This window comes from Bactrocera tryoni, chromosome 5 (genome assembly GCF_016617805.1).
Source record: "Bactrocera tryoni isolate S06 chromosome 5, CSIRO_BtryS06_freeze2, whole genome shotgun sequence".
Lineage (NCBI taxonomy): Eukaryota > Metazoa > Arthropoda > Insecta > Diptera > Tephritidae > Bactrocera > Bactrocera tryoni.
In genome coordinates, this window is record NC_052503.1 from 55,834,461 (window position 1) to 55,858,869 (window position 24,409).

General features: G+C 34.8%; 1 protein-coding gene across 1 annotated transcript in view; it reads left to right on the top strand.

Annotated features, from left to right (window-relative positions):
- The first annotated feature begins 293 nt into the window (after positions 1-293).
- Positions 294-24,409, top strand: part of LOC120778369 (transcription factor SOX-21) — a 45,731-nt gene continuing 21,615 nt past the window's right edge. The window contains exon 1 of the mRNA XM_040110156.1: positions 294-388. Coding sequence (XP_039966090.1) covers positions 294-388 — 95 coding nt within the window. The remainder of the gene's footprint in view (positions 389-24,409) is intronic.

The following is a 24,409-nucleotide window of genomic DNA, read 5'->3' on the forward strand; positions in this document are numbered from 1 at the left end:
GAGACACGAATTGTGTCACATTCTTCAGATGATTTTCTTCGTAACGGAGGTAGAATTTGTTTACTTAAGCGTCGAAAGGAAGATGCTTGGGTATATAATTACCACCCAGAGTTGCAAAAACTGTGGGCAGGCAACATGGATATTCAGCCATGCGGATCAAACGAAGCGATAGCGTACTATATAGCAAAGCAAGAATGATAGAGTACAAGATTGCGCAGATGAGAGACAAAAAATTTTTCGTTCTGCGCATCTACGGCACACGGCTCATAAATTTCGTGAAATAGCTTGAGTAGATGCCTTATCGTTTGGAAACTGAATTACTTGAAGGTTTCGATAATGCAAAAGAGGCGTTTTTACATCGAGAGAATCGTTTGAAGGAAATGAGCAGGTATATGCGCCAATTTCGAGAGCGTGACCAACAGCTTGAAAATGCATTCAATTAGATACATGCATTTGAAATTTTAGAACACCCAGAGATTATACATCCTGAAGTTATAGAAGAAGATTTACCGGACACAGAAATGAGCAATGATCAATTTCAAAGAGCACAGCACGCTATGAATATTGATCAAAAACAATTGTTTACTGTCATTACAGAGAGTATTAAAAATAAACTTAATGGTGATATTAAACGAAAGAAAGTTTTCGTCACAGGTGGAGCAGGCACCGGAAAAACTTTTCTCTTTAATGTATTGAAAAACCAAGCTAACCGATGTTATGGAAAATAGGTCGTGAAAGTTGGTGCTCTTACTGGAGTTGCAGCACGTTTGGTCGGAGATTCTATACTACACAGCCTGTTAAAACTACCAGTACAAAAAGATGGCATCATCATTAACATGCCACTTCTTAAAGGAAATTATTTAAGAGGGATGCGCCAGTTATGGCAAAACGTAGAGTTTCTGTTCATAGACGAAATTTCTATGGTGCCCTATGAAATGCTTTGCATGATCGACTCTCGTTTGCGCCAACTAAAGAGACAGGATGCTTGTTTTGGAGGTATAAATGAATTACTCTTTGGTGATTTAATGCAGTTACCACCTGTCCGAGGACATTAAGTATTTCAACAGCCAGAACATATGAAACCCGCTACACATTTGTGGCGACAAGTCTGCCTGGTTGAACTCCAACAAAACATTCGTCAACAAGAAGATACGACATTTATAGATGTGCTTAATGCTTTAAGAGTTGGAAAGTTGACGTCGAAGCATCTTGAAGTTCTTCTTGAAAAAGTGTCAACAGATACCACTGAAGAATTCTCGATTGAGAAAGCATTAAGGATTTACCCTACTAACGACCAAGTTGTTATACATAATGAAAAAGTTCTGCAGAGCTTTCAAGATAAAGGGACTGTTATTTATACGATTAAAGCACAAGCCCAACTCATTGACGCTATACGAATTTTAGGAAATAAGGACTTAAATACTGTAATACCGAATGATATCAATTAAACAGGAGGTCTTCCTAATGTATTAAAAATATTCGTTGGAGCAAAAGTGATGTTGCCAATAATACTGAGTTGGGCGTCGACCGTTCATAAGATGCAAGGTTGCACAGTAAATCATGCAGTAATTTATCTGGGCTTTCGACTGTTTGCTGCTGGACAAGCTTATGTAGCACTTAGTCATTGTAGATCTTTGGACGGAATTCGAATTGAAGAACTAGACTGTTCAAAGTTGGCAGGTAAAACCCCATGTAACAGAGAAGCTTTAGAAGAAATAATAATTCGTAAAGTCGTCAATAGAACTTGGTCGCAAATAATATTGTATAACAATTAGTCAATGAAAGGTTACGAGTAGATATTAAATGCTGTCTAATTATCGATTTACTTAACCAATACTACAGCTGTTCAGTAGTCTTCATATTTTAACAAATTTGGGTTTTCACATCAAACTAAAAATTAAAATAATATACCTAGTTTAAAAAAACTAAAAACACAAAGCTTTTCAAGCATATCAAACCAAAAGTGAAAAATATTCTTCTTTATAACTAACAATAATAACTCGAAGAAAAAATTCTGCATTATTGTGAGAAAAGCGTAGGGGTGCTTTGTGACATATTTTTGATATATCGAGCATTCCACGCACTCACAATCGAGCATTCCATCATTAGAAGTACTCAAATATATGGTTTATTTTGAATATATTGCCTCATACTGCTTCAGCTTATACATATACATATGTACATAATCTTATTTTTATCCTTCAAGAAACAGTGTTATGTTACTGAAAAATGTTTATTATCACTAAAGGTTTTCACTATCACTAAATATTTATCACTAAATATCACTAAACACTAAAGGTTTAGTGATAGTGCATTTTGTTTTTCACTATCACTAAAGGTTTAGTGATAGTGCATTTTTTTTTCACTAAATTTTTTATCACTAAATTTTCAGTGATAGTGGATTTTGCTGTTTAAGTACCACTGAAGAAGTAGTGCTAGTGAAACCTTATTGCATTTATTTTTTAGTGCACTATGTCCAACCCTGCTCTTTTGGTGTGCACGCCAGATTCAGCTACAGGGTCCACGATGCCCTTAACGAATTTCCACCCATCTATAGGTAAATTCGGATCGTAGGCTCTAATGAGCTGCATTATCTGGTCTGACTGTCCGGCTGCCGACATTCACACCGATTGAGGAGCATCTAATACCCAGAGAAAAAGTCAGACCTTAGCTAGATATCTCACAACTGCCAAAGAGGCGAACTGTTCCAGCCCGTTCAGCCTAAGTCTGGCTACCGTGGTATCCATTACGTGGGCTTTTTGCCAACTTTGAAACTTGTCAATTAACCGTTAAAATCGAATGCCAAGAATCCATTCTTGATTGACTTCGAATTCGAGTAGAATCGAAATTAAGTTAAAAATCCTTATTTAGCATGTGAATGGTATTACGTTTGGATGCATTTATGTACACAAAAGTGCAATTAAAATATGCACAAAAATTGCTGTGTCCATAAATGCTGAGCGATGCAAATCAAAATATGCATTTTTAAGCGTTTTTTGCAATCGTCCACACAAAAGAGTAATTAAGGATCACTCACAAATGCTTCCAATGGATGCAACGACAGAAAAATGCCAATTCAATCAACCGTATCACCACGACACTTTGTCAGCCATTCAATCAACCACTTATTGGTCCATTCTTACTCAGCCACTCTTTTCATTCATTGCATTATTCTCTGTTGCTATTTTTTTGTTTACGACACACTCCGGTGCATTTCCCTGCTGACCTTATCACTTTAATCAAACATGTGGAATGTGTATGCATATATTTTTGTGATTGTCTGTAAAATAAATGATAAAAATAATTTGTACCCCTTAAAATACTGTACTTCAAACGAGAACAAATGTCCATTCAAAGTACGAGTATAAATGTGTAGGTATGTAGAAAACATAAAAATACAGATATTTACTACTTTACATTTTAAATAATAAATGAAATATTTTTACACAGATGTGTAGCAGGGTTTCATATGTTCTGGCTGTTGAAATACCACTTTATGTCCTCGGACAGATGGTAACTCCATTAGAGTAGAACATTTATACCACCAAAACAATCGTCCGGTCCCTTCAGTCGGCGCAAACGAAAGTCGATCATGCAAAGCATCTCATAAAGTACCATAGAAATGTCGCCTGTAAAAAGAAACTCAACATTTTGCCATAATTGGCGCATGCCTCCCAAATAGTTTCCTTCAAACGATTATCTCGATGTAAAAAGACCTTTTTTGCATTTTTCAATTTCCATGCCACTTCTTAGGGGTAATATTTGAGCGACACTGTAAGAAGAAGATCACAAGTTTAAGCAGCTCACCAAGAAGATGTGCTTAAAAGTTTCACTCCCATCCTCGCTAATTATTTTGGAAAGTTCTGGCTGGGAGCAAGGCAACTAAATTTTCCAGTATACCTCTGTCCAGATTCAGCCACGCCACCAAAATTGCGTTTTCAGCTCCTTCTCTGCTAGGTACTAGGCACCCATTCGCATATACAGCCATTGCAAATACTCCCTAACATATTATATGGCGTTTAAATCAGCAATTCAAGCAATGGTTTAGAGCACGAAGCAAAACACTCCTTTGCTTTCTAGGAAACGTGGATCCTGGCATTGTCCTGTTGAAAGGTAAACTTATTTTCGACGTTATCCTCCAAATACTCAATGAGCACATCAAACAACATCTCAATATATATTTCCAAATCTTTTTTCCTCATAATAAAACATATTTTGAGCTTTCCAACGCACGCCATACAAAGGATCCACCCTTGAAATTGCAGCTCATTTTAGGTAAATGCTTCAGATACATTATCTCATAAGAGCCGGTACAAAAATTGGATAATCTCTCTTTGTGGAAAAGGACAAAATCGAACCAAAACCATACCTAGTTCTCATATGCTAGAATATTTAATTCCAACTGGTTCTTTCACTTTACCGTGTATAAGTGTGGCATAAAGGAAGTTCTTGGAATACTACTTTTCGTAAATAATAGCTGAAGTAATGCCATCTGACGACTAAAAATCAACGAAATTGGACTGAAACTTTAAAGCACACAAATACCAAATGTGTCAACCTAAGTGCATATGGTTCACTTTTTACCAAAAATATCGGTTCATATGGGAGAATACCGTCGAGAAAAACTTTTCATGATAATAATGTGTCCTTTTGTGTCGGTGAAATCAGGCCAATACTTCCTGTAGAACCTACATACCTTATTTGAAAATTTCAAACTTCGGGCTTGCATTATACAATATATGTATGTACATACAAGGTGCTTTCCAAAGTAAACAGGACTTTTTGAATCTAGCGCCCCCCGGTGACGCCATCTATGTGTCGACTGGTGCGTTAGAATCTGCTATCTTTATCGGTTCATCGATTGGAAGTGAAGTTATTGCGTTTTAAGTGTCAGTATGTTTGTGTTATCGGTGCGAAAATGAGCTTCGAACAAAGAGCCAACTTAAATTTTGTTTTAAGATTGGTAAAACTTTTACCGAAACGTTTCAATTGATGAAACAAGGTTATGGCGGTGATTGCCTTTCCCGTAGCAGAGGGCACGAGTGGTTTCAACGCTTTTAAAGTGGTCGTGAGGACATAAATAACGATCAACATGTGGGCCAATCAAAATCCGTGATCACCGGAAATTCCTTCGAAACTGTGCGTGAATTCATCAAAAATCAGTCGAAATCATCATTGAAATTCATGGAAATGGAATTGAACATCTCAAAAACATCGATGTATCGCATTTTGACCGAACATTTGGGCTTACGAAAGGCGTGTGCACGGTTTGTTCCGCACAAAGTGACTGGCGACCAAAAATTGCTCAGAATCCAACATTTGAAGGGCGATTATTTGACCAAAAACACATTTTAACCATTAACCACTCCCCGTATTCACCTGATATGGCACCGCGCAACTTCTTTCTTTTTAAAAAAATACATTTGCCCATGAAAGAAAAGCGTTATGCAGACGTAGAGGCCATTCAAAAGGCTTGCACCGGCATACTGGCGGTCAGACTGGCGAACGAGCTAAAACACTCGTTCGACATGCTTTGGATCAAAAGCTGCTTTGAAGCAGAAGGAGACTATTTTGAATAAAATAAATTGATTTTGTCGAAAAAACAATTTGTTCTGTTTTTTTAAGTCCTGTTTACTTTGGAACCCTTGGATAGGTATATGTGAATATAATCGTATTACTGAAACACAAGGTGTACCTCTGTTGGGTAATTGTATGCCATGAGGTCCAAAATAGATAAAAGTCCCCATATACCTAATTTTTTAACTTCCAGTCGACTTCTTTGTCAGGTATCTTAGAAGTACATATTTATATTGTGTATACCGTTGTGTGATTGTGTGCAAACATGACCTTGAGTATACTTGAGTAATGCCAATCAATCCAGTCTTTGTTTCAGCCCCAAGATACCCGATATATAGATTTCCAATTTCCAGCTGACTTTACACCAGGACAATATGTGTAATCACTGAATGAAACTAAAAGCATATGTTTTCTTAAACAATTAAAATATATGTACATATGTATGTAGTTGAACAAACTTGACTTGCGACTGCATGTGCGTTAACAGATTTACACAACCATAGATGTACAGTACGTATATAAAGAGAAGTTTTGAAAAAAACTGCAATTGTCGCGGCGAATCGTGTTTGACATGCTGCTGATTGTTCGCCGATGATTGGCGATTGTCACTGAATGCCGAAAATTGTTTGATGGATGGAAAACAACACACGCGCTGCTTGTGATGTGCAGCGCATTGCAATTTTGCCATTCAAATGCAAATTCAAATTCAAATGCAAATCAAACGTTTCAAAATTGAAAATTGCACGAGAATGCGTTGTTGACAGTTCGTGTTTTTTTAATTTTTTCTCCACCAAAGGATATTCGAAAAGCTAACGAGTTGCAAAACGTTAAAAAAGCAGTATGTGAAGAAAAAATTTAGAAAGAGGGCGAGGTGGGCGGTCACGCAAATAAAAAATACAGTAATTTGTCACGTGTTTTTTGTGTGTTGGAATTTCGACGAGTATTTGAATGCACCGGAAGTTCTAGGTACGTGGGTGTATTCTGCGTCTTTTTAACTACCATTCGCTGTGCTTATTGTGACATTCAAAATGCAAGTCTGCAATTGTTTTGGATAACTGTGTGTTTTCATAGAAATTGAAAAACGTGTCAGGATACAGTATTTGTCTTTGTTTAATCATCTTGAAGAATACAGAAATTATTGGAAAATTCGAGTGCTTCATATGTATGAATACCGTCTTAAAGACGGTATTGCTGCACAGATGCAGTGCCTCAAAAAAGTGTTCGGAAAATATATTTTTTTAGGAAAATGCACCCAAAAATTTTTTGAACAAAATATGAATTTGACAACAAACATCCCAAAAGTATTCAGAAATTTAGTTTCTAAAAGGCTTTCCAAAATTGCTGTTACTATCCCTGGTGTTCTAAACTAGCAGCAGCAATGATGTTCAATCTGAATAAAACTTTTGTAGAATGCGGTCGTTTTGTCCTTGCTTGCGAAAAATACTTTAAATTGTGTAAAATATGGGAATAATATCACAAGAACTACAAAGAAAAATAATATTGAGCTGAATAAACCCCTTCCGAAAGGAAAATAATAATTATTTTTCATTTTTTCAAATTCTTTTTCAGGTAAGCATTTAGCTACTTTGGCATCAATTTTGTCATATCCTGGGGCTTTCTTGTTAGACAATTTCTCGATTTCAGTACGTATTTCCTAAAAAAGGAATTATGTTGCCAACACTTATACATATGTATATAATTCTATTTTAAGGCTTAACCATTTCCCTACCCAGTGGAAATTTGCTGAAATTGTGATGGTGCCCAAACCAGCTAAATCTGAGTACGAAATCACTTCATATAGACCAATCAGTTTGTTGTCTCTATTCTCCAAAATATTTGAAAAAATATTTTTGCGCAGAGTATTGCCAATAATTAGAACGCAAAGAATATTGTTCAGCTGCGTTTTTAGACATACAACAAGCATTTGATAAAGTTTGGCATCATGATCTCTCAAGTATATCTAATTTATTTTTATTTTTATATTTTTCAAACGAAATATTTTTGTATTTATTGAGACCATATTTCAAAGTATCTAATTAAAGTAATTTTAAAACAAAAGAGAAGTTCATTGTTTTTATAAAAGGAAAACATACACACATACAGTAAATTGCATGTAGAAAAAATAAGTTATCAAATTGTTTAATATCCACAAAGTCCACAATTACGTCTTGCTAGTTGATCCAGTCGTTATATATGAAGTTGGAAAGCTTCAAACACTAATTTTGAGCAAAAATTATTCCAAATGTTATAGACGCAGCTCTTCAAATCAACCAGGTTTTAGGGTTTCCCCTCAGTTATACGCATCTTAAGGATTGCCCAAGCTTTTTCAATTGGTGACAAGTCAGAGCTTTGAGGAGGTCATTTCAACGCACTCACATTTTTATTTTGTAGATCTTCTGTGATGATAATTGCAGTATGAATGGGCGCGTTGTCCTGCTGAAGAAGGATATCCGGCCTAATTAGTCGGTGACCTTCGGGGATGGCGTGCTCCTTTAAAATATTTAAATAAACTACAGCAGTAACTTTTCCTTCCAGGATTATAATATTACCAGGGCCATTCGCAGATAAGCATCCCCAAATCATTAAGCCCTTTTCTACCGACTTAACTGTGGATAGAGTGCACTTGTATAATAGTTCTTGTTCGGGTGAGCACCAAACGTAAACCATCCAGTGGGAATAACGAAGACAAATCATCGATATGTGCTCTTTATAAAATGCTTGTCTTTTTTTTTATTTGCCTCATTTAGGTAAAGTAACTTTCTTGCAACTCGGCTGTGAACATTGGTTTGGTGCAATCTGTTACGAACAGTGTGCACTGAGGGGCCATTCATGCTTCAGAATTTTTGAAACTGATTTGAAGGGATCGGAATTGGAAATATCCAAAATTCGTTTATCAACTCTCCCGTTGTTATTTTTAGGCGCCCTTGCTTCTTCTTCCTGATGACTGGATTTTCTTTGTTGTAGCCGGCAATAACTTTCCGTATTGCGACTTGGCTTTTATTAAAATTTTCAGTAATATAACACTGCGTGTGACCACCTTCATGCAAATGAATTATAGTTGAACATTCCTCTTTTGTTAATTGTTTAAAATTCACCATTTTCAGATTTTTTTTAATTCACCGTAAAAAATCGCCTTAATACTTCAAAAAATTAAATTAAAAAAACACGAAAGCTTTAGTTACCAATTCAATTTCAAAATTTATAAAATAAACAATTCTTGCACTTTTAATGCTTTTTTGTAATTTATTTTCAAGTTTTAATATGAAAAACACTAATTAATGCACTTGATAACTTACTTTTTACATGCGTTGTCTCTGAACATTTCAATAGAAAGCCACGAAAATTTCTTACCAAACACCCGATCGCCACAAAAATGATCAGTCGTCATTCTTTGATAACGGTACTTTCCGAACATATTCAAAAAAAATTATATTCAATTAAGAGAAAAGTATAGAGCATTTAACAAAGCGCTGATTGTTTTGATAACTTATTTTTTCTACCTACTGCAAATGACGTCTGACATAAAATACATAAATGCAGGAGTACCACAGGGAAGCGTTCTTGGCCCTGTACTATACACCATCTTTACATCTGACATTCCAGAAACTGAAAATGTATTAATTGCTCCTTATGCTGATTCCTAAAGTGATAGCGTTAAATACCTGGGCATGCACTTGGACAAACGATTAACTTGGAAATAGCACAACAAGACAAAAATAAACAATTAAAACTTTATTGGCTACTTGGGCATACATAGCAGTTATATCTTGAAAATTAATTACTATTATATAAATCTATACTAAAACCTATATGGACATACGGTGTGCAACTTTGGGGAACTGCTTGTAATTCAAATATTGAAATTCTACAAAGATACCAATCGAAAACTCTAAGATTTATTACAAACGCGCCTTGGTTCATAACAAATAAAGCCATTCATTCGGATCTGAATATACCCTTTGTTAAAGATGAAATTAAAATATTTAGTTCAGCATATTTGCACAGGATAATTTCTCATGACAATCCTTTGGCAGTCATGTTATTAGATGATAGTAATGAAACTATTAGACTTAAAAGACAACATGTTCTAGATCTCCCATTTAGGAATTAAGTAAATGTTTAATTATATACTATATGTTACTACGATATTAAATGTAAAATTAAATTTTTTATGTAAACATTTGTATTTAGAATATATTGTTATATTGTATATTATTTTTTATCTCATGGGAGACCAAAAATATAAGTGAAATTATGGTTTTGTTATCAAATTTGCTTATTATTTACTAAAATAGATTGCAAATAAAATGTATTTAACAAAAAAAATGAAAATTTACCAATAGAAGCGTTTCAACCATCCATACAATTTGCCGAAGACCAGCTATCAGGAAAGCAGCAAAAACATGGATTACGTGGCAGTGATGAAACTGTACATATGTATGTTGCTTAGAGCTGCTAGCTATAATGGGCTAACTTCACACAAAAACGTACGTAAACCATGGCATCGAGTTTTAGTCGAAAGTAATTTTTAGTGGTGAAACGAATTTCAACATATATATTTGGACCTGATTATGGCAACAAAGTTTAGCAAAAATTGAAAAACACAATATGTGCGGTTCTGCAGAAAGGTGAAAAAGTACTGATATGCACGCTGTATGCGTACAAACGATGACGGAAACATACAGTTTATCACTTTATTAAAAGATAATTTAAATGTTAGCACGAATAAATTCGGACTTTCTGGTCGTAACATATTTCAACAAGACAGCGACCCGAAACATACTGCTCACAATACAAAGCTGTGAATATTGTATTTAGGGATGCAAACGATGGATCGATGTTTCTGAAACATCGATGGTTTTGTCAAAAAGTTTGTTGTGTTTTTTTCAAATTTTACTCCACATCTTTGCAGCACTTTTTCTCGGTATTAATGCGAAAACATCTGCTTCGAAACGCTTTAACAAACTGTCGTGTGTTTCATTGCAAAATATGGAGAATTCGTTGGTTGAATGTGCACTTGCAAAATACTGAGAATTCGCTTATGAATTAATGCGAAATAAGTTTTACAAAAAATCGAAAATACATTTTGTGTGACAGTCCATTTCGTGCTATGTGTGTTAGAAGTTGTTTTTGAGCGTTTAATATAAGTTTGGTATCGAATTCATCTGTTGTCAATCACAACTTTATTACTGTTGCGTTAGACGTTTAAATATGTACATAATATTTCAGATTTTCAAAATGCTGCCTTCAAAATTAAAAAGCAAGGTCTGGAGCTTCTTTATAAGAAATTTAGATGCTTCCGCCACATGCAAACTCTGCAACAAGAAATTAAAAACATCAGGTAACACGTCGAATCTTCGCTGTCACGTTGAGAATGTACATAAAAAGGTATTACTCGATCAAGTTGATAATGCAGAATGCTCCTCCAAAACTACGCCGCACTCGGAACCAAAACAGCGAAAAATTTCTGATATAATTAACATATCACCAACCTCTGGGACGACAGCGTCAAGTGAGTTATCCGACAATAGTAATAAGAAGACTGCATGTATTGAATCGTCTCCTAGTACATGTACTCCATCAGTACTGCAAAATAAATCGGATCAGTTGCCAGCGCTAATCCAACCTAATGTGAAACACTTTTTTGAGCAGGTTAAGCGTATTTCTTACCAAGATGACCCTAAATCAAGGAAAATTACTGAAGCAATTGTGAAATATATTATAATGGACAACAAGCCATTATCCACTGTTTTTCTGCAGATGATGAAAACTGTTTCCGTTTTTTAAAGTTCCAAGTAGAGAAACAATAAAATTACGAGTGGATGAAAAATATGAAGCGCTGTCTTCAATTTTCAAAGAGTATGTATATTCGTAAGTGCGACAGTTACTGCCTAACGTATGACATATTTATTTATTTTATTTATTTATTTAATCACCAGGATACAAAGTATATACATAAATAGTATGCACCTATAGAGGTGTTACAGTTAACACCTGTTCATAGGCCTGGAAAACAAGTTACTACAATTTTCTTGTATTATCTTATTCCATACAACATTATTATAATTATGCAACGACTTTGCGTTCTAAATTTTAATCTATAGCGTTACAATACACTTTACAATTTTTCTTTTATCATTTTTTCTTTTAATGTTTAGTGACTTTAATTCCATTGGTAATTTATTATAGTACTTAACTGCTATATATTTTTAGTTCTTATATGCTATGTTCTTATTAATCTTTGGTAATACTAAAGACTTAGCTCTGGTTATACCCTTGTAGTTGTAATATTCTTTTTTACAGAAATCCTAATGATAGAATAAAGATTCTACTATGAATTTATTTTTAATACCTAGTATTTGTGTACTATCATTTTTTTCACAAATAGCACTAATTAATTTAGTTTGAATTCTTACGAGAATGTTCATTACATTTTTATAACTTCCGCCCCAGGCAATGATACCATAATTAACAATACTATCGAATAGGGCGTAGTAAATCTTCTTCAGTGTTTTTTTATTCATTATGTTTCTGAGCTTAGAGAAAATAAAAATAAAGTATCTAGTTTTTTTTATGACCTCTTTGATATGTTCATACCATCTCATGTGACAGTCAAAAATTAGGCCCAAATATTTACAATGCTCAACCCTGCTAATTACCTTATCATATATCCTTATTTCAAAATTATTTGGTATACTATCTTTTATAGACACCAAAAGTTATATAATTGGATTTATCTACATTAAGAGTTAGATAATTATTGCACAGCCAATTCCCAATCTTATCCATTAATTCATTCATTTTGGTTTGAGCTTCATCCCAAGTTTTACAGGAGCATTTTATTATTGTATCATCAGCGTATGCTGCTATATTATTTTCATGTGATAGATTGAAAATATCATTTATGTATAATATAAATAACAGTGGCCCAAGGACCGTGCCTTGTGGTACACCAATTTGTACTTTACATGCTTTACTTTTAACATTCATACATTTAACAACTTGGTATCTGTTTGATAAATAATTATTTATTAAGTCAGCTGCTATGCCTCTGATTCCATATTTGTATAATTTTTCAATTAAGATCTTATGATCTACCGTGTCAAATGCTTTGGCTAAGTCAAGAAAAGCTATTACTGTTTTATTATTCCGATCAAGGTTTGTGTATATAAAATTAGTAATATCTACAACAGCATCTTTGGTGCCTTTGCTTTTCAAAAAGCCATGTTGATTTTTATTTATAATTTTGCAATCAGTTACAAAGTTGTAGAGACGCTCATGTATTATCTTTTCAAGAATTTTAGCTAAGTTAGAGATTAAAGAGATTGGACGATAGTTAGTAGTTTTACATTTGTCACCTGATTTATGAATTGGTAGGATTTCTGCACATTTTAGTGCATCTGGCCATACACCAGTAATTATACAGCAGTTATATATATGTTCTGGTTTGCTAATGAATTTGATTATTAATTTTAAAACTTTTGTATTAATACCATCAACACCTCCAGCTTTGTCTTTTAGACCGTTAATTATTTTCCGTATTTCTATTTCATCGGTTGGATTTAAAAATATTGATTTTACATTGTTCTCTATTCTAATATTAGTTTTGTTTCCTGTGGTTTTCATTTTAGCCGCTAAGCCTACACCAACATTACTAAAGAAATTTACAAATGTATCAGCTATACGGGTTGGATTTGTAATCTTGAAACCATTGTCAATTATTAGATCTATATTATTTGATTTATTTAAATTTCTACCTAGTTTCTAATTAATATATTTCCATAGTTGCTTGCTATTATTTACCTTAGTAATGATTGTGTCTCTTTCAAAATTACACTTTGCAATTTTAATTACCTTATCTAGCTTTTTACAGTACTTTAGATATTTTGTTTTTAGTTCAAAATTATCATAATTCCTTTTCCATTCATTATATAGTTTTTCTTTGGAACGACATGACTTCATAATGCCAGTCGTGATCCAATTTTTACGAGGTTTAAGTTTATGTTTATTGTTATTATGTTTTATATAAGCATTTTGCATGTTGGTTTGAATTTTATCTACTAAGTTATTAATTGCAGTATTAGGATCCTGTATACATAATATGTCACTCCAAGCTACATCATTACACTTCTTTACCAGTAATTTATAATTAAGATATGTTTCGGGTACCTTACTGTTTTTAACATATTGCAATTTTAGAGATAAAAATATTGGAAAATGATCAGTAAGCGTATGTTTATATGTAATTGAGTTAATATTATTAATGTTTGTCTTAACGAACATATTATCTATACAAGTTCCATTATCGTTGTTTGGTCTAGTGGTATCATTGAAATATGGAATGTAATTTAAGTTTAAGAGTTTAGATATGAGTAAGTCCGCGTGATAGTCCATGTCTTTTAAATTTATATTGAAGTCGCCTACTATTATATGATTCTTGACTTTCACATTAGATTCAGCATAATTTTTTAAGTTGTCTATAAATTCATCTTTACTTATATCATGGCATCTATAAACTCCAGTTATTTTTAAATGTGAGTTATTACTAAAATTTATATTAGTAGAGATAAAATTGGAGCGACCATTAATATCTACCGTTATTGTTTGCACCAAAGAATTTAATACATAAATTACAACCCCATCCACTCTATTTACCATACTGTGATTATAGTGTATGCTATAATCCTTTAATGCAAAAAATTGATATGCTATTAAATTCCACGTTTCTGTACATACTATAACATGTGGTTTGGATTGTAAACTGTTAAGAAATACCTCAAGTCTCTCATAATTAGCATTTAAGCTTCTAATATTAACATGTAGTATCAGTACATCCCTATCACTAATTTTTACGTTTAAATCTTCTAAGCTAACCGCAGATTCTTCGATTACACAGTTTGCCTCTTGATCACTGTCTGTATCCATGTATTGTATTATTAATAGTAGATAGTTTAGTATTGCGATGTTGGCGCCCTCTCCGGCACTGGTAGTTTACCAATATGTGTCGGTATCAATGGGCTCAGCGGATAATCAGTACACTTAATAATTTTATTTAATTTAAATTTAAGAAGTTCACAGGCGCTGACATCAGTTGCTTCGTGCTCTATACAGCTACTCTTATTATACTGTTTATTGTAATACATACAATTGACGCATCTCTTGACAGTACTGGTACACTTTCTGGTGTCATGATTTCCAGAGCAGATTAGACACACAGTTTCATTATTACATTAGATTTTTTGCGACGGTGATTGGCGCGGCTGCAGTTGTAACACATATTTAAGTCAAAAGCATCAAAAACACGACAGCTTTTACACCCGATGTAGACTACTCTCGATGTCATGACACTAAGATAGATATTAGGAGACACTTCTAATATTATGTTACGCTTGTTTTTACCACTAGTAAAGTCAGCAACGATATTATAATCACCGTCAAAGAATGCACTGTTTCTATTACATAAGTCTTCAACCAGTTCTTCCTTATTCATGTCACTTTCAATATCAAATACTTTTATTTTAGGCGAGTTTAGTTTTTCCTGAACAACTTGATAATTATCGCCAAGTTTTTCAGCAAGCACTGTCTTGGTTCTGGAGACATCTTCTTTATTTTTACACTTTACAATAATATCACCTGCTTTTGTTGATAAAACGTTTTTTATCTGCGCACTGGTATTCGCTATAATATTATTTTTGACGATCTGAGCGTAATTTTTATTTACTGACTTGTTTTTTGTTCTTATAACAATATCAGGGACCTTTGTCATAACTTTTTCTTTAGTGTTTTCTTTTAAAATTTCAGCATAAGATTTACTTTTGTTTACTTCAGCTTTGCGCAATTCTAAAAGTTCAGTTAATAATTGATTTTTAGATTTTAATTCTGAGTTTAAGTCACGCAATAGTTCAATTTCCACTTTGTCGTTGATCAGTTGGGCTTCATCAATATTCCCCACTGATTTATTTAATAGTTCTTGAGGGTTTGATGTATCCAACAAAACACTAGCGCTAAGACATGTTTTAAGCTCCTCTTTTTCACGCAGTTTTACATGTGCGATAATTTTCTTAGCATTTTCATCACGTCTGGCGTGGTCGGTAGAGGTTATGTTTTCAGTGTTATGATCAGAACATACCACTAATCGTTTTCCGACATATATACCCTTTTTACTTTTATACTTGTTAAAATCGCCTTCATGAAAAACACTTTCACAAATAATACAAATTACAATTTTAGGTACTTTTAATATAGAATGACACTTGAAAGTTTCGTCACATTTTTCCGTAGGCTGCACGCTCGCCGCCATTGATCCGCTAGGGTTACCATCCAATGGACGGAGACAATGAAAAATCAGTCGTTCCTTGGGGTAACAATTCATTTTTTGGACAATTTGTTTGTTGAGTGGGACGTTAGGAGTAATCGAACTGCGTGGAACGTTTGCATAAATAAAGTGTCTGCTTGTGTAACTGATAATGATTCAACCATGATGAAATTAAATAGAAGCTTTTTTGGCGAAAAAAAAATAATACCCTTCCAAATTTCATAAAGGATGCAAATAATGACGTTAGTACGTCGAAATCTTCGGATGAGTGTGCAACAGAAAACCCGTTTAATATTTGGAGCCATCATAAACAGTTGGCCCACCAAAATATGAAATGTAAGTTTTCCAATTTATCTGCTATAACAACAACGGAAGTTGAAGTGCAAATGTATCTTGGATTAGCTGTTGCTTCTATCAATCAGAATCCAACAGAAATGTGGGATGATATGAAAAATGTATTTCCTGAATTGTATAAACAAGCTTCCAAATATTTATCCATTGTGGCCACTTCAGTCCCTGGTGAACGACTGTTTTCTAAAGCTGGAGCTACGATCACACAGCAAAGAAATCGCTTGACAGGGATTGCTATTTTTAAATTTTGTTTTAAATAAATAATTCGTTGTTTGTTCAAAAACTATTTATATCTTTTATTTATTGAGAAAAGGTTTTAATGGGTAGCTAAAATATATATCAATTAAAGGCGTAGCTTTTTATGCTCACTAATAAAATACATCCCTAATTGTATTACGCCCTAAAAATTTTAGGAACGCCATTTCTGTACTGCGATCTTAAACCCATTGAGCACTTGTGGGCAGATTTGGAACGTGTGATCCGCAAACGGAACATAACATCCAAAACTGACCTCCAAGAAGCATTTTTCAAAGAATGGGGAGAAATCTGTGCGGCACGAACAAAAAAAATTGTATTTTCAATGCCAAATAGATTAAAATTAGTTATAAAAATTAATTAATGCGCTTCTTCGGGCAGCTTGTCAAGCTCTTCATACTCACGCATTTCGGCCTCTTTCGTTTTCTGTCTGCAAATGCGTCTCGCTTTCCTCTTCAACTCTCGGTATCCATCCCATCCATTCAATCCACCGGGGTGAATGACAATACTCGGCGACAGAGTCTCTCTCCCACCACGAATCACGCACCGAATTTGCGCTCCTTTATATGGCCACTGTAGTAAATGCCACAAGGATCTACTCGCCTCAGTCCTTGTCGCGTCCATCGTATTTCTTTGACGGCGGTGATGTCAACATTCACTCTAACGAGGACAGCAACCAGCAGCGGCACCTTGCCAATTACGAAACTCGACATTCCAGGTATCCTTAATTAGTTTGCCATGGTTAAAAGGGGTGTCTTTCATCCGAGGCTGTTAGAAATTTTTCATGAGGGAGGTTTTTTATGCGACGGATCCCAAACCCAGCGCAAAACCCTGTAGAGGGTATGTTTCACCTTTTCACTGTAGCTCGCATTCAAGCAGATGTTCTTAGGCTACTCAGAGGATACTTGGTCTAGGACCGGAAATCGTGAGCTGTTTGAGCCATATGTAAAATAATCGTTCTGGCTCCTCCCAAGTAAATGGCAATCAGAGAACTTTTCTCACTTGCGTGAACTTCTACATTAACTCCATCATTCTTTTTATAATCTTGCAACTAGTTGCTGCAGAGTATTATAGTTTAGTTCACCTAAGTTGTACGTATCAACTAAAACTAAGCGAGATAGATACAGGGATATATAGTATATATATAATATAAATGATCCGGATGACAAGAAAAGTTGAGATTCAGTTGACTGTTTGTCTGTCCGTCCGTCCGTCCGTCCGTCCGTTCGTCCATGCAAACTGACTCTTGGTATGTCGGTTCCGTATTAATAAAAAATTTCGAGTTCATAAATGGGCGTAATAGGACCACTGCCACACCCACACTAAGCACTAAATTAAGATATAAAGCTGTAACTAGTATACAAAAGATCGCAGTAGCAAGAGGTGATGGGCGTAGCACCGCCCACTTTTTGGTGAAATCCCATATCTCCATTCTCCATTCTTATGTCGCACTGTGAAAATGGACGATATCTACGGTGACCGTCCGTACTGATTTTCGCAGTACTGTACTGATTTTGAAGCACCTGTTCTGCGGTTTTTTTTTGTGAAAATGGCAAAAAATTTTTGTTTTTTTCCGAAGGTACTGTTTTTTGTTCTGAAATTTAGTACCAAGCAGCTTAAAAAGTTTCTACTACTAGACAGCCCTTTAATGATTAAGGTATTATCAATATTAAATTGTCATCCCTGATGTGAACAGCTGATTGCGGGTTTGAATTATTTTGCTTTCTGTAATGTTCTATTGACAAACAACTAGGTAAGTTTTATTGCCAGTAGTGTTAAAAAGTTTGCATTGAGTGAGAAGTTACTTGCTCTTTGTGCAGATAACACTAATTGTAACTTTGGAGGAGCTGCAAGACGCGGGAAAAATAATCTTTTCCATAAATTGGCAGTATCCACTGGCAGCACCCTTGTTGGCGTAAACTGTGCTGCTCACATTGTTAATAATTGCATACAAAGTTCAATAGAGTGTCTTCCGGTGGATATTGAAGTCATTGTCGTTAAAATATATTCTTACTTTTATATGTACGCGGTTAGAGTAGAGCATTTAAAAGAAATTTGTGAAAATGTTGATGTCGAATAAAAAAAATGCTAGGCCTTAGTAAAACAAGATGGCTTACTCTAAAGCCAGCTATCGAACGGATCTTAAAACTTTTCAAACCACTAAACAAATATTTTTTAGAACAGCCTCACTGCCTAAGCCTCTTAAAAACTTTTTTTGAAAACTCGACCTCAGAAATGTGGCTTTTCTTTACTCATTGTCAAGCATCTCTTTTTCATAATTACATTATGCAGATTGAATCGCAGAATATTTGCATGATAGAAGTTGTCTTACTAATGAAGGAACTTATATTAAAAATCACGGAACGAAGAGATGCAATTTTTGTACCTCTCCTGATGAAGAACCTCATGTCAGAGTTTGAAAAAGCAGGAACTGGAAACTTAAGAGAAATTAAACATCACGTTAAGAACTTTTATAATAATTGTGTTGATTATATAAACCAGTGGGATCAAGCATTTAAAGAGGTTGAGGTAATGGAATGGATTCTTCTGCGCACAGTGCCATCTTGGGATGAGGTTGAGAAAAATTTAGTGTATATTATGGAAAAGAGAAGCAACAGTAATATTAATGACAGTGAATTGTTTGATTCACCTGCGTTAAAAGTTATGTAACTCCAGATAAACGTATTCAATGGGAGGAAAATTAAAAGCCAGTTGACCAAAAACGGATTGAAATTTTTCAAAATTTAAAAAAACAATATGTACCTTATCAAAATATATGTAAAATAGTCGAATTTAATTTATGTTTACCGGGCTGAAATGCTCCAACAGAAAGGGTATTTTCCATTTGAAATAATATATGGACAAACGAAAAATCGCAAATGAAAATTGAGACTGTGAAGTCAATTTTAGTTACTAATTGCAATTATGAAATGAACTGCATAGAGTTTAAAAATTTCTTACAAAACGAAGAAAGTTTGATTACAAAAATGTATTCCTCTGGAAAGTACAATTAATTTGCATTCAATGCATATTTATATTTATTTATGTAATACTTAATTTAAAAATAAGTTTTTTAATACATATATATTGTAAGTCAAAGGAGACTGATTTATGTTTTTTATGTTTATTTTTGTTACTTGATTTAAATAAATTTGTTCTTAAAAATTGTTTTGTTTTTTCGATTTGAAATTATGGTCACCGTAACGATATCGGACAACAATCACGCCTACTTTCCATATAGCACAATTTTAAATGCAACTTGATTCGTTCAGTTTCTAATACACAAATCAAGAATCATTTAATATTATATAACGCGATAAAACTTTCCACGAATAATGTATTTAGTGTGTGCCATCATATGACCAACCATTTTTTAAATCCAATAAAAACTGTTCAAACCCCTAGGTACCGAATATTTAGACTTCTTTTTCTCGAAAATATCAGTCAATGTGTTAGATATATAATTGATATTCAGGGATAATTCTTCTCTTATATAAAGATTTTCGAACTTCGGGGTGACTTTGCACCGCATATATCGGCCAATATGTGTATTATCCCAATGAAAATAAGAAAGCGTGTTTTACACGTAACCATGTATGTTTGTGCCAAAACTAGTTAAATTTGAGCAAAAACTTGTCCTAGACCCTATATAACTAATATCAGAGTTTTCCATCATCCGGTTAACTTTACTCTATATGATTGGTTTTACACCTTAAAGTATTTCCCTGGCTTTGATTCTTGCAAAAGTATAAAATGTTCGGTTGCACCCGAACTAAACACTTCTTACGTCCAATAAAATTACCCAGACGAATGAAAATCCGTCAGCAGCGTTTAAGCGAATGCGTGGGCATCAGTCGGACAAAAGCAGTAAACGCATTTCATAGTTATGCCATAGATAAGCCAGAAAATATCACGAGAAAACTAATCGCATACTCTTGCATACTGGAAAGTTAAAGAATCAAAAGGAATTTAAAATTGTGGTATATGAGAAGTAGGCGTGGTATTGTCCGCTTTCACCCGTTTTCGTACTGTGTCATAAGAATAGGAATATCGGATTTTCCCGAAAAGTGGGCGGTGCCACGCCCATCGTAAATTTTTCACACTGGCTCCTATAAAGCTTCCTAATACCACCTCGGAGGTAAAATACAATGTTTCAAGCGCATTTAGTTATTGATTTATTGAGATTTTAGTAGTTTTTGTACGGGGTTCTCATGCGATTTCAAAAGTTCTCACCCTGTCGGTAGAAGTTCTTATAATATCGCTTAGCAAATTTGGTTGCTGTAACTTTCGTAGTTTAGGGATAGGTACTTTAAATTAATTATAAGACGTGGCCACGCCTACTTTTTAAAAAATTTTCGGCCACAGGTGCCCCTTGCTACTACGATTCTCTGTACCAAATTACAGCTTTATATCTTAATTTAGTGCTTAGTTATGGCACTTTATAAGTTTTCGGTTAATGGCGATTTGCGGCAGTGGTCCGATTATGCTCATCTGCGAACTTGTATTTTTGTTTGGTACTACGGAACCCGCATACCCAGTTTCATTAAGATATCTGAATTTTTACTCAAGTTACAGCTTGCACGGACGGATATACAGAAAGGCACCCGGATTTCATTTCGTCTTGTCATCCTGCTCATTTATACATGCATATGTATATATATAACACTATATCTATCTCGCTTAGTTTTAGGTGATATGTACAACCGTTAGGTGAAGATAGATAATAGATTTATACAGCAGGTTGCAAGAGTATGCAAATTACAGATCATGACATATTAAAAATGGCTGAAACGACACTTAGAAATCATATCATTTCTAATGGAAAACCCGGTATATGGATGTACATATAATAAGTAAGTATTAGTACACCTAGCTTCCTATATAATAGTGGTATAGAGATGCATTTCCAAGTACAAATCGGAATTAATTAATATTAGAGGGCTCAGTGAACGCTGAGAAATATAATTTATATATTGGGGGTGGTGTCCAGCTTGATGTCCCTAAACGAAAATGGTCAAAGGATGATTCTGCACCTTAGTATCGCTCTTGCTCGGTAAGTTAGACAATTTTTTAAGTTAATTCGTTAACTTTGACATTTAAGATTAGAAAATTAAAGGAATTTGGATATTATATCTTTGGATTGGCCATTAAATGTTCGGATCTCAATCCAATAGACACGTAAGAATCCTAATAAACGCCAAAATGTGCAAAAATAAACGCATAATAATTGGAATTGAGGCAAACAATAGAAGAATAGTGATTCAAAGCATCGCCGAATATTTGAGCGCTTTATACGAATTTATCACAAAAAAAGTTAAAAGTGAAATAAACGCTAAGCGTGACGCCAGAAATAAAAAGATATTAAACGAACTTATTACTACAACATTTAGTTAATATGTATTTAAAATGACGTTTTACTACAATAAATTATAATACTTTTTAATAGGATATTAATGCCGTACTATAAGTTTGAAAGACATCCACAATTTTTGAAGGGACCGATTTCAACACTGCATGTTTTGATGATTTTGCATGCACAAATATTCGTGAAATGTTGTACTTAAAATTTTTATGTAAAAATTACTAAATAAATAGCGAAAAGAGGTATCCCAAAACACCAAGAATTAATAGAAAAAGAGAAGTGGGCACTGTAAATTGTATACAATATCCTTGACAAATTTTATGAAATATTGTCCGTTTTTTAGAGATAATTTTAACGAAATGTTATCAAAATAGTGTCTGTGTCCGGTCATTGGAACGTTCGCATGTCCGGTTATATTATTTAATTGCTTTTGTATGAAAATAATAATGAAAAAGTTATACTCATGAAATCTGTTCAGTTATGAGAGATGGTCGTCCATGAGAACTGTCCATGATGGGAAACTTCATTATATTTTTAAAAATTCGCAAAATGATATCCATATCAATAAATACGAATGTATTTACATATGTATGAAAACGTATGACGTATCAAAAACGTCAACCAGATGATCGGAATTCATTATATTAGAGATATGAGTTTTAGGCCAAGATTCGGACCAATTCCAACTCAGCGCTAAACCACTTAATTTTTAATAAAACTTGTGTATTTTAATTTTATTAAAATGTTACATGTTGAGCAATCTGAACAGTTTATATACAAATGGAAAGTATATTGGAGGCAGAGAAGGGGACGCACAGTGGTCGGTCTTATATGGAATCAGCTGCCTATATAAAAGTGAAACTTTTGACAAAGCTTTCTAAAATGTCCATCTCCCGTTCCCAACTCCGCCACCCCTGATGATAACAAATTTTATTTAATTATATTAAACAAAAAAAGTTGATAAGCGAAAAAAAGCAATTTTTTGAATATTATTTAACAAAATCAAAAACCGATTTTAATAAAATTGATTTAATTGTGCATGATAGTTTTCTTCGACAGGTGATGAAAGGATCTAAACTCAAAGTTAATCGGTTTAGCAAGTCTTAATTCTTTCGTGAATGATGAAGTCGATACATCTTAACGTCATCATTGCTTGACTCAGCAGATTATTCTGAGAACTCTCCAGTTGAAACTGGTGCATATTGAATAACAACGAAGCGTGAATTAAATTGTTTTGGACTGACAAAGAAAGAAATACCAGGAATATTTTGAAGTTAAGTAAGTATGCTCTGGGCATCAGTGACTAGATCACCTTTGGGGGTTCTACAAGAGTATGCTCCGGTCTTGAAACCTTCGGTAAGCCGCCGCATTTTTTCGTAGAATTTTCGAGCATTACCCCTGTCGGCCAGCTTATCAATCTCTTCGTACTCACGCATTTCGGCCTCTTTCTTCTTCTGTCTGCAAATGCGTCTCGCTTCCCTCTTCAACTCTCGATATCTATCCCATCCCGCACGTGTAGTGGTCGATCGTAACGTTGCGAGGTAGGCAGTCTGTTTTCTCTCCGCTGCGACACGGCACTCCTCGTCGTACCAGCTGTTCTTTGCACTTTCCGAAAACCAATGGTTTCGGTTGAAGCTGTACGTAAGGAGTTTGAAATGCCGTTCCACAGTTCCCTTATACCGAGTTGTTGACGAGTGCTCTCAGAGAGCAGGAGTGCAAGCCGAGTAGAAAATCGTTCGGCTGTCTGTTGTAATTGCAGCTTCTCGACGTCGAACCTTCCTTGTGTTTAGTGGCATGCGTTTTTTGCTGCGCAGAGGCGGCTGCGTATCTTGGCTGCAACAAGATAGTGATCCGAGTCGATGTTAGGACCTCGGAGCGCTCGCACATCTAAAACACTGGAGACGTGTCTTCCGTTTATCACAACATGATCGATCTGGTTGGTTGGTTTTCGATCCGGAGACAGCCAGGTAGCTTGATGAATTTTCTTATGCTGGAAGCCAGTACTACAGATAACCATATTTCGGGCCCCGGCGGAAATGATCAGCGTCAATCCATTTGGGGATGTTTCGTCTTGGAGGCCGAATTTACCGACCGTAGTGCCAAAGATACCTTTTGTCCACCCTGGCGTTAAAGTCGCCAAGCACGATTTTGACATCGTTGCGGGGGCAGCCTTCATAAGCACTCATAAAAGACATCGTTGGTCACTTCGTCCTTCTCTTCCGTCGGGGCGTGGGCGCAAATGAGCGATATGTTGAAAAACCTCGCTTTGATGCGGATTGTGGCTAGACGCTCATTCACCGGAGTGAATGATAGTACTCGGCGACGGAGTCTCTTTCCCACCACGAATCCTACACCAAACTTGCGCTCTTTTATATGGCCACTGTAGTAAATGTCACAAGGACCTACTCGTCTCTGTCCTTGTCCCCTCCATCGCATTTCTTGGACGGCGGTGATGTCAACCTTTGTTTTTACGAGGACATCAACTAGCTGAGCAGCGGCACCTTCCCAATTAAGGGACCGGACATTCCAGGTGCATGCCCTCAATTCGT